This window comes from Sardina pilchardus, chromosome 12 (genome assembly GCF_963854185.1).
Source record: "Sardina pilchardus chromosome 12, fSarPil1.1, whole genome shotgun sequence".
Classification (NCBI taxonomy): domain Eukaryota; kingdom Metazoa; phylum Chordata; class Actinopteri; order Clupeiformes; family Clupeidae; genus Sardina; species Sardina pilchardus.
This window is the reverse complement of record NC_085005.1, coordinates 34,295,503-34,308,002: the sequence shown is the minus strand read 5'-3', so window position 1 is coordinate 34,308,002 and position 12,500 is coordinate 34,295,503. Positions and strand designations below refer to the sequence as shown.

The 12,500-nt window shown below is 42.0% G+C and overlaps 1 protein-coding gene across 1 annotated transcript in view; it reads left to right on the top strand.

The window, feature by feature from the left end:
* The window catches only part of syne1a (spectrin repeat containing, nuclear envelope 1a), a 188,354-nt gene that overhangs the window by 137,856 nt on the left and 37,998 nt on the right, over positions 1–12,500 (top strand). The window contains exon 71 of the mRNA XM_062550345.1: positions 8,408–8,602. Coding sequence (XP_062406329.1) covers positions 8,408–8,602 — 195 coding nt within the window. The remainder of the gene's footprint in view (positions 1–8,407; positions 8,603–12,500) is intronic.

Sequence of the window (12,500 nt, the reverse complement as noted above, 5' to 3'; positions counted from 1 at the left end):
CTCCTCAGCTTTCAATCCCAAAAGTTGTTGTTTCGATTCTAGGCTATTGGTGACTGATACACAGGGATACGGTAGACTACATTGCTTGACAGAACTCCCTGAAGCCTGCCCCATCCACACTGATCGGTCTCCTTATAAATGAACGAAATTAATTTTTGCGTGATGACCTGCTGAAATGGACGCTTAACCCTTTGATGCATGAGCTATTGAAACCCCCTCTAATGCATAACATGGGTCACAAGTGACCCGCATTCATTTTCTATGGAGTTTTGTTGAAGGGCTAGGGTTTCTTAGCAATTTCTTTAAAAAAAACTTATTTTCATGACTCAGCACTCCATGAATTCCTCAATTAACTTGTTTTTGTTCATTACAAGACTAAGTTGTATTTTTTTCTCTTAAACTTTTTAAAGAAAAACACTTTTCTGTCAATACCCCTCTAATTCATAACATGGGTCACAAGTGACCCGCATTCATTTTCAATGGAGTTTTGTTGAAGGGTTAGGGTTTCTCAGCTATTTTCAAGAAAATAATTCAATTTATAATTTAATATTCCAGGTTTCCATCACTTATTTAGTTTCTTCCAAACACCAATCATTATTTTCATTAATTGATGGTCACTCCTTGAATTCTAACACTTTTTATGTGCCTAAATTACATTTGAACACATGGGTCACAAATGACCCGCATTCATTTCCTATGTAAAATGAACCTATAATCAAAATTTATTTGCAGTACTCTTTGAAATCAGTGTCATTTGTCATTTCATATTAAAATTTACCATTACATATTAATATTTTAACAAACACCAATAATTATATTCATTCCTCTATGCCTACTCCATGAATGTGACTAAGTTTTGTGAAACAATACAATGATTGAACACATGGGTCAGAAATGACCTGTGTCTGCAAAGTGTGATTGTGAGTAAGATAATGAATATTATGTGAACCATTTTATGTAACTATAATATTTGCAAGACCATGGCGATATGGGGAGTGCTGAGACAACCCAGCCACAAGAGGACTTAAGACAAGAAAATCCAAGAGAAAGCGATGCAGCCTTTGTCCAACTGCCAGTGATAGAAAAGTCACCCTCTCCTGCTCCAAATGCACACGGCCTGTGTGCCAGGACCATAAAGTGACAGTGGTCATTTGTGAAACATCCCTACTGGTACGCTGGTAGCTGGTTTGAGCTGATCTTTGCTAGTTTTCTTCCAGCTATTGCTGCTAGCTGGTGTAGCTGGTTAGGCCACCAGGTTGACATGCTGGCGTGACCATCTGAGGAAGCTGGTCATGGCCTGTCGTGTGGGATACCGCTGGTGTTAGATGGTCATGCTGGTGACCAGCCTGCCAAGCTTGACATTGTTGGTGTGAGATGGTCATGCTGGCTTGCTAGAATGACCAACATAAGCTGGCATGGTCAGTAAAAACCAACAATGTAGACCAGCAACACCAGTTAAAATGACCAGCTTGAGGTGGTACGACAAGCAAAACCTACTTCTCCACAGTTTGAAAGTTAACCAGTTCTCCAAGTCCTCTCACTATAGATCTATTTTCACATCCCTCAGACCGTCACCACAGTATACCTATGAATGATGCCATCCACAGGTAGACCATGGTGACGGTCTGAGAGAAGTCTCATAGATCCATAGTTATGGACATAAATTGCGCTACTGATGCACTGCAGTTCTGTATTGGTATTCAAAGTGTCAGTGACATAATGTACAGTGTTTTACAAAAGCAAATTAAAAATGTTTAGATATAATAACAGCTATTTCTTTTTTTTCAGATTATTTTTTTGGCCTTTTTATGCCTTTAAATGGACAGGACAGTAGAGTATGACAGGAAGTGAGTGGGAGAGAGAATTGGGGTGGGATCTGGAAAGGACCACGGGACAGGAATCGAACCCGGGTTGCCGGCGTGTGGTGCAGGTGCCCCAACCGCGTCACGGCTGGGGCCTATAACAACTATTTCTAATCAGATTAGTATTAGAAATATTAGAATTTGTTGTTTGTATTAAAATTGTTCTCATCATATTCATTATCTTACATAATCACACTTTGCACACACAGGTCATTTCTGACCCATGTGTTCAATCATTGTATTGTTTCACTAAACTTACTCACATTCATAGAGTAGTCATAGAGGAGTGAACGATTATTGCTGTTTATTAAAATCTGAATTTGTAATGGTAAATTTGAATATTAAATGACTAATTACACTGATTTCAAAGAGTACTGCAAAGAAATTCTGATTATAGGCTAATTTTACATAGGAAATGAATGCGGGTCATTTGTGACCCATGTGTTCAAATGTAATTTAGACAAATAAAAAGAGTTGGAATTCAAGGAGTATCCATCAATTAATGAAAATAATAATTGATGTTTGGAAGAAACTAAGTAAGTGATGGAAACCTGGAATATTAGATGACAAATTAAATTATTTTCTTAAATATAGCTAAGAAACCCTAACTCTTCAACAAAACTCCATAGAAAATGAATGCGGGTCACTTGTGACCCATGTTATGCATTAGAGGGGTAGTGACAGAAAAAGTGTTTTTATTTAAAAAGTTTAAGAGAAAAAAAATATATTTAGTATTGTAATGAACAAAAACAAGTTAATTGAGGATATCATGGAGTGCTGGGTCATGAAAATAAGTTATAGCTGAGTTACAGAAAAAATAAACTCGTCCGGGTCACTTGTGACCCATGTTATGCATTTAAGGGTTAAACCTGCCTTAAGAGCGCGGCATTGTACGCCAAAAGCATGAAATGCGTCAAATAACACGGCAAATGACTTAAGAAACCGGCGTGTCATTCTACGCCTTTTGGTGAGACCAGGCTGCCCCTTCTCTTGTTGCAGACAGAGCTTGTGGCGGCGGGCGTGCAAAATAAGTGTCAATAGCCTACGTGGCTGTTTAGCTGTTCCACACATTATGCTATGCTCATTTGGGTGCACATTTTCGAAATGTGACCTCATTACTAGTGGTAGAATGGTATGCTAACTGTATCTTACATGCATACTACTTGATTTCGCGCCTCCAAAAATCCAAAGTAGGCTACTTACGATATAGGCCTACAAAAAAGTAGCCTACTGTACTTCCAGGCATGGCTTTTAAGATTTTAGGGGGTTAAAATCACGTTCTCTGCTGCGGTCGAGTTGGGCTCTGCACCTTCTGCCTTCTTCCAATGAAGTCAACTTTCAATAATGACTGTGCTCATGCGGCTCCTGTCACCTGTCCCTGATCCTTCACGCAGCGCATCCTATGAGCGCATTCACTCTCAAAGCAGACAGCGGCGCCTCTGCTACTGCCAGTGGCGTAACTATAGTAGGTGCAAGAAGTGGCAGGAGCGTAAGGAGCAAGGGGAACTAACACTAACATCTATTTTCAACTTGCCAAAATGCTGCTGGTGGTAGATTATTTACGACAGTGTAACATCCACATTCGGGGAAGTGAAGTGTGTAGTCTACTACTCTGTTGTTTCTTACATTGCCTGTGACTGTGACAACAGCTGAGCGATCTTTTTCCAAACTCAAACTTATTAAGACTTACCGAAGGAGCAGCATGGGGCAGGAGAGGCTCAGTGGGTTAGCTATCCTGTCCATTGATACGAGAGCCAGCGCATTAAATATTGGGAACATCGTTGACGATTTTGCACAACGAAAGGCTCACGGCCTAATTTACGCATAGGCTATTGGATATTGTTTGCATATTAATGATTTTATTTGGTTTCTGCACGGCTGAATAAGTTAGGATAAATTAAGTTTCGTTTCTGCGCAGTGCGAGTTTATAAGCAAGCAATCTACGCTTGCAGTTTCAGCAGAAGGTTGAAGAAGTTTCAGCGCATTGAGTGTTCCCATAATTCCATGCGAGTTGATGTTAATGCAGTAATATTAGTTTACACTGGCCTGCAGACTATTAATATATATATTTTGAATGTAATGGTCCTATGTAGCCGTGTGTTTTTCACTATATATCTGTAACTACTAAACTACTTCGTTTCCAGAGGTCCTTTGCATAGAGAATTGAAGTCACCCTTAATGTGTATTGCATGTAGGCCTAATAGAGCTAATACATCCTTAAGACTTAGAATTATTATTCAACAAAGATGGCTCGACTCGACACGTCGCATTAGGTCCGCACCTGCCTTGTTACGCCACTGGCTACTGCGGGCACATTTTTACACATTCGAATACTCATTTTCATAATCGAATGCGTGATTTTTAAATATATTCGAATATACATTCGAATTTAGAATATTCGTTGACAGCCCTAACACACACACACAGCACACTGGACCACATCCAGGTAACACACACACACACACACACACACACACACACACACACACACACACACACACACACACACACACACACACAGCACACTGGACCACATCCAGGTAACACACACACACACACACACACACACACACACACACACAGCACACTGGACCACATCCAGGTAACACACACACACACACACACACACACACACACACACGCAGCACACTGGACCACATCCAGGTAACACACACACACACACACACACACACACACACACACACACACACACACGCAGCACACTGGACCACATTCAGGTAACACACACACACACACACACACACGCAGCACACTGGACCACATCCAGGTAACACACACACACACACTTGACCACATCCAGGTAACACACACACACACACACACACATACACACACAGGCAGCACACTGGACCACATCCAGGTAACACACACACACACACACACACACACACACACACACACACACACACACGCAGCACACTGGACCACATCCAGGTACACACACACACACACACACACACACACACACATATACACATACACAGCACACAGGACCACATACAGGTAAGCGCCCACACAGGCAACACACCTCCGAACACACACACACACACACACACACACACACACACACACACACACACACACACACACACACACACACACACACACACACAGGTAAGCAGACACACTGCCCACACACAACGCACCAAATACAGGTAAGAGCCCACACTCTGAGGACATACAGGTAAGCAGGCACGCGGCACACTCGACCAGATAGATACAGTCTTAGATCTCTACTACCAACTTAACACTGACTTCACTCCAACTAACACTCTACTACCAACTTAACACTGACTTTACTCCAACTGCCACTCTACTACCAACTTAACACTGACTTTACTCCAACTACCACTCTACTACCAACTTAACACTGACTTTACTCCAACTAACACTCTATTACCAACTTAACACTGATGACTTCACTCCAACTAACACTCTATTACCAACTTAACACTGATGACTTTACTCCAACTAACACTCTACGACCAACTTAACACTGACTTTACTCCAACTAACACTCTATTACCAACTTAACACTGATGACTTCACTCCAACTAACACTCTATTACCAACTTAACACTGACTTTACTCCAACTAACACTCTACTACCAACTTAACACTGACTTTACTCCAACTAACACTCTATTACCAACTTAACACTGATGACTTCACTCCAACTAACACTCTATTACCAACTTAACACTGACTTTACTCCAACTAACACTCTACTACAAACTTAACACTGATGACTTCACTCCAACTAACACTCTATTACCAACTTAACACTGACTTCACTCAAGCTAACACTCTACTACAAACTTAACACTGACTTTAATCCAACTACCACTCTACTACCAACTTAACACTGACTTAAATCCAAGTACTAGCAGTAGCTAGCATTCCACTAGCATTCCACTACCATCTTTACAGTAGCTAGCATTCTACTACCATCTTTACAGCATTCCACTACCGTCTTTACAGTGGCTAGATTTCCACTAGCATATTTACAGTAGTTACATTCCACTACCATCTTTACAGTAGTTAGCATTCCACTACCATCTTTACAGTAGCTAGCATTCTACTACCATCTTTACAGCTAGCATTCCACTACCATCTTTATAGCATTCCACTACCATCTTTACAGTAGCTAGCATTCTACTACCATCTTTACAGTACATAGCATCCCACTACCATCTTTATAGCATTCCACTACCATCTTTACAGTAGCTAGCATTCTACTACCATCTTTACAGTAGCTAGCATTCCACTACCATCTTTACAGTAGCTAGCATTCTACTACCATCTTTACAGTAGCTAGCATTCTACTACCGTCTTTACAGCATTCCACTACCATCTTTACAGCATTCCACTACCATCTTTACAGCATTCCACAACCATCTTTACAGTAGCCAGCATTCCACTACCATCTTTATAGTAGCTAGCATTCTACTACCATCTTTACAGCATTTCACAACCATCTTTATAGTAGCCAGCATTCTACTACCGTCTTTACAGTAGCTAGCATTCTACTACCATCTTTACAGTAACTAGCATTCCACTACCATCTTTACAGTAGTTAGCATTCCACTACCATCTTTACAGTAGCTAGCATTCCACTACCATCTTTACAGTAACTAGCATTCTACTACCGTCTTTACAGCATTCCACAACCATCTTTACAGTAGCTAGCATTCTACTACCGTCTTTACAGTAGCTAGCACACACACACACACGCACACACATTAGTAGCATTCCACTAGCATATTTACAGTAGCTAGCATTCTACTACCATCTTTACAGCATTCCACTACCATCTTTACAGTAGCTAGCATTCCACTACCATCTTTACAGTAGCTAGCATTCTACTACCATCTTTACAGCATTCCACTACCATCTTTACAGTAGCTAGCATTCCACTACCATCTTTACAGCATTCCACTAACAACTTTACAGTAGCTAGCATTCCACTACCATCTTTATAGTAGCTAGCATTCTACTACCATCTTTACAGCATTTCACAACCATCTTTATAGTAGCCAGCATTCTACTACCGTCTTTACAGTAGCTAGCATTCTACTACCATCTTTACAGCATTCCACAACCATCTTTACAGTAGCCAGCATTCTACTACCGTCTTTACAGTAGCTAGCATTCTACTACCATCTTTACAGTAGCTAGCATTCTACTACCATATTTACAGTAGCTAGCATTCTACTACCGTCTTTACAGTAGCTAGCACACACACACACGCACACACATTAGTAGCATTCCACTAGCATATTTACAGTAGCTAGCATTCTACTACCATCTTTACAGCATTCCACTACCATCTTTACAGTAGCTAGCATTCCACTACCATCTTTACAGTAGCTAGCATTCTACTACCATCTTTACAGCATTCCACTACCATCTTTACAGTAGCTAGCATTCTACTACCATCTTTACAGCATTCCACTACCAACTTTACAGTAGCTAGCATTCTACTACCATCTTTACAGTAGCTAGCATTCTACTACCATCTTTACAGCATTCCACTACCATCTTTACAGTAGCTAGCATTCCACTACCAACTTGACCACAACTAGCACTCTACTACCATATTTCTACTAGTTAGAACATGCTGGGCAAGTTGGTAAATCTGTGAGCAAAGCGCAAGCTGACCACCAGATCTGTCCTCAGTTTGGCGACGGTGGTCTACCAGCCTCTTGCCATCTGGGAAACAACTTAACCACAACTAACATGGTAACATGCCACCACCAACTTAACCACGATTAACATTGTAACATGCCACCACCAACTTAACCACGATTAACATACCACCACCAACTTAACCACGACTAACATAGTAACTTGCCACCACCAACTTAACCACGATTAACATTGTAACATGCCACCACCAACTTAACCACGACTAACATGGTAACATGCCACCACCAACTAAACCACGATTAACATGCCACCACCAACTTAACCACGACTAACATGTTAACATGCCACCACCAACTTAATCACGATTAACATTGTAACATGCCACCACCAACTTGCCATTGTTGTTGTTGTGTGCAGCTGAAGGAGCGGCTGCTCGGCTACATCCTGCTGGTGGAGGCGATGAAGATGATGATGTTGTTGTTGATGTTGTTGTTGTTGTTGTTGTTTGTGTGCAGCTGAAGGAGCGGCTGCTCCAGCGTCAGCAGGGCGGCTACATCCTATTGGTGGAGGCGATGAAGATGATGATGTTGATGTTGTTGTTGTTGTTGTTGTTGTTTGTGTGCAGCTGAAGGAGCGGCTACTGCAGCGTCAGCAGGGCGGCTACATCCTATTGGTGGAGGCGATGAAGATGGCGATGTTGTTGATGTTGTTGTTGATGTTGTTGTTGATGTTGTTGTTGTTGTTTGTGTGCAGCTGAAGGAGCGGCTGCTCCAGCGTCAGCAGGGCGGCTACTTCCTGCTGGTGGAGGCGATGAAGATGATGATGTTGTTGTTGTTGTTGTTGATGTTGTTGTTGTTGTTGTTGTTTGTGTGCAGCTGAAGGAGCGGCTGCTCCAGCGTCAGCAGGGCGGCTACATCCTATTGGTGGAGGCGGGGCGGCAGCTGCTGCTGTGTGCGGACGCGCCGGCGGAGGCGTCTCTGCAGGCGCAGCTCAACGACATGCAGGAGCGCTGGAGGGCCGCCATCTTGAGACTGGACGAGAGGAAGAAGGAGCTCAACACGCTGCTGAAGGTACACACACACACACACACACACACACACACACACTTGAGGAAGAAGGAGCTCAACACACTGCTGAAGGTACACACACACACACACACACACACACACACACACACACACTTGAGGAAGAAGGAGCTCAACACACTGCTGAAGGTACACACACACACACACACACACACACACACACACACACACACACACACACACACACACACACATACACACACACACACACTTGAGGAAGAAGGAGCTCAACACGCTGCTGAAGGTACACACACACACACACACACACACACTTGAGGAAGAAGGAGCTCAACACGCTGCTGAAGGTACACACACACACACACACACACACACACACACACACACACACACACTTGAGACTGGACGAGAGGAAGAAGGAGCTCAACACGCTGCTGAAGGTACACACACACACACACACACACACACTTGGGGAAGAAGGAGCTCAACACACTGCTGAAGGTACACACACACACATACACTTGGGGAAGAAGGAGCTCAACACACTGCCACATACACACACACACTTAGGGCTGGGCGATATATTGATATAAAAGATATATCGATATATTTTGAAACGAGTTATGAAATTAGACCAAATCGTAAATATCGATATAGTTCAAATTTGTGCTGTGATCTATGATCCTTTCTCTAGACAGTCCACTGACCGGAGCTCTCTGCACTACCCCCCGCTAGTTAAGCTAGTTAAACAGTTAAACCTCTCATACAACTCTCTAATGTTAAAGCTAGTTAAACCCCTCATACAACTCACTAATGTTAAAGGCAGTTAAACAGTTAAATACAACTCACTAATGTTAAAGCTAGTTAAACAGTTAAACCCCCCATACAACTCACTAATGTTAAAGCTAGTTAAACAGTTAAACCTCTCATACAACTCACTAATGTTAAAGCTAGTTAAACCCCTCATACAACTCGTTAATGTTAAAGCTAGGTAAACCCCTCATACAACTCACTAATGTTAAAGCCAGTTAAACCCCTCATACAACTCACTAATGTTAAAGCTTGTTAAACCCCTCATACAACTCACTAATGTTAAAGCTAGTCAAACCCCTCATACAACTAAAGGCAGAAAGTTAAACCCCTCATACAACTCACTAATGTTAAAGCTAGTCAAACCCCTCATACAACTAATGTTAAAGCCAGTTAAACAGTTAAACCCCTCATACAACTCGCTAATGTTAAAGCCAGTTAAACAGTTAAACCCCTCATACAACTCGCTAATTTTAAAGCTACTATAGTTAAACCTCATACATCTCGCTAATGTTAAAGCTAGTTAAACCCCTCATACAACTAATGTTAAAGCCAGTTAAACAGTTAAACCCCTCATACAACTTGCTAATGTTAAAGCCAGTTAAACCGTTAAACCCCTCATACAACTCGCTAATGTTAAAGCTACTGTAGTTAAACCTCATACATCTCGCTAATGTTAAAGCTAGTCAAACCCCTCATACAACTAATGTTAAAGCCAGTTAAACAGTTAAACCCCTCATACAACTCGCTAATGTTAAAGCTAGTTAAACCTCATACATCTCGCTAATGTTAAAGCTAGTTAAACCTCATACATCTCGCTAATGTTAAAGCTAGTTAAACCTCATACATCTCGCTATTGTTAAAGCTAGTTAAACCTCATACATCTCGCTAATGTTGAAGCTAGTTAAACCCAAGGGGGCAGGCGATAAACGTCATGGTAAACAGGAGACCAGTCCCAGCTAGCCATTCCATTGAATTATATGGGGCGTTAGCGCCACTTTTGACAACAAATAACGTTACAGCTGAAGCGTTTTAAGCCTGTCTACGAACCTTTTATATTTTCCGAGTAATACAGCATTGTGATATTGGCATTACAACCTCGTAACTGTCTTTATCGGCTGAGTAATAAACGTTTTTCCGAAATCAATGCTAAAGTGACGTAGGTTTACGTCACATAGTCTGAGCCTGCGCGGCACACGTAGACCAACAGGAAAAGGGTTGAAATTTCCTTCATTGGTCTCTGCTGACGTCTACATGAAATCTCTGTCCATATATTCTACTGCCTATGGTTAAAGGAACACTTCACCGTTTTTTTTCATATTAAACCACATTATGCCCAAGACCAGTTGATACAGTACATACCTCTCACGTTTCACTGTGTGCTCTCACTGGGTCTGGAGCGCGCCGCAACTTTGATAGCACTTAGCTAGCCCAATGCATTCATTAGGATCCAAACACACAGCGCTACGGTGATAGCACTTAGCTAGCCCAATGCATTCATTAGGATCCAAACACACAGCGCTACTTTGATAGCACTTAGCTAGCCCAATGCATTCATTAGGATCCAAACACACAGCGCTACTATGATAGCACTTAGCCAGCCCAATGCATTCATTAGGATCCAAACACACAGCGCTACTTTGATAGCACTTAGCTAGCCCAATGCATTCATTAGGATCCAAACACACAGCGCTACAGTGATAGCACTTAGCTAGCCCAATGCATTCATTAGGATCCAAACACACAGCGTTACGGTGATAGCACTTAGCTAGCCCAATGCATTCATTAGGATCCAAACAGAGATGAAGTTAGAAGTGACCAAACACCTCCATGTTTTCCCTATTAAAATACAGTTACACAAGTAGTCACACGACCAATTATGGTGAGACAAAATAAAACGTGGTGCATTTCCAAGCAGGTAAGAGGGATAACTATATTGTGTGGCGCAGTAATATCCTCACTCTTGCACTTTCAGTTTCACTTTGGAGTGAGGATATTACTGCGCAGAGTCTAAGTGCCCCCAATATTATTCTGCCACACAATATGTTTGGATCCTAATGAATGCATTGGGATAGCTAAGTGCTATCAAAGTTGCGCCGCGTGCCAGAGCCAGTGAGTGCACGCATTGAAACGTGAGAGGAGGGAGGGAGAGAATGAGGAAGTAAGCAGAGGGAGGGAGTGAGGGAGAGAGAGAGGAGGGAGAGTGTGTGAGTGGGAAGGGAGGGAGAATGAGAGGGGCGGGGGGTGCTTGACGCAGTCCGATCAGCCCAAAGCAGCAGAGGAGAGCAGAGCAGAGCAGAGGAGAGGAGGAAGGGAAAGATGGCTTTCTCTTTGTCTCTGCCTCCTTCCTCTCTCTCTCTCTTGCTCTCTGCTGTGGGATGGTATGACAGACTGCACTCTGAAGGTAATAATGATCGTACTACATAGCCATATTTATAATCCAATTTAGTGATGATCATGCTACATAGCCATAGTTATAATCCAATCTAGTGATGATCATGCTACATAGCCATAGTTATAATCTAATCTAGTGATGATCATGCTACATAGCCATAGTTATAATCTAATCTAGTGAGGATCATGCTACATAGCCATAGTTATAATCTAATCTAGTGATGACCATGCTACATAGCCATAGTTATAATCTAATCTAGTGATGACCATGCTACATAGCCATAGTTATAATCTAATCTAGTGATGACCATGCTACATAGCCATAGTTATAATCTAATCTAGTGATGACCATGCTACATAGCCATAGTTATAATCTCATCTAGTGATGACCATGCTACATAGCCATAGTTATAATCTAATCTAGTGATGACCATGCTACATAGCCATAGTTATAATCTAATCTAGCGATGATCCAGCATTTCTCTGTCCTGCTCTGATTCGCCTGTGTGCTATGACAAGAGGCAGCGGCCACCACTCTCTCTCTCTCTCTCTCTCTCTCTCTCTCTTTCTCTGTCTGTTTATCAGTGTCTCTCTATCTTTCTATATATCTGTGTATGTGTGTGTATCTGGTTTAGACTCTGCATCCTGTGCTTAGGAGAATATGTGTGTGTGTGTCTGTCTGTCTGTCTGTGTGGTCTTGAGTCTGAGAACTTCATGTTTT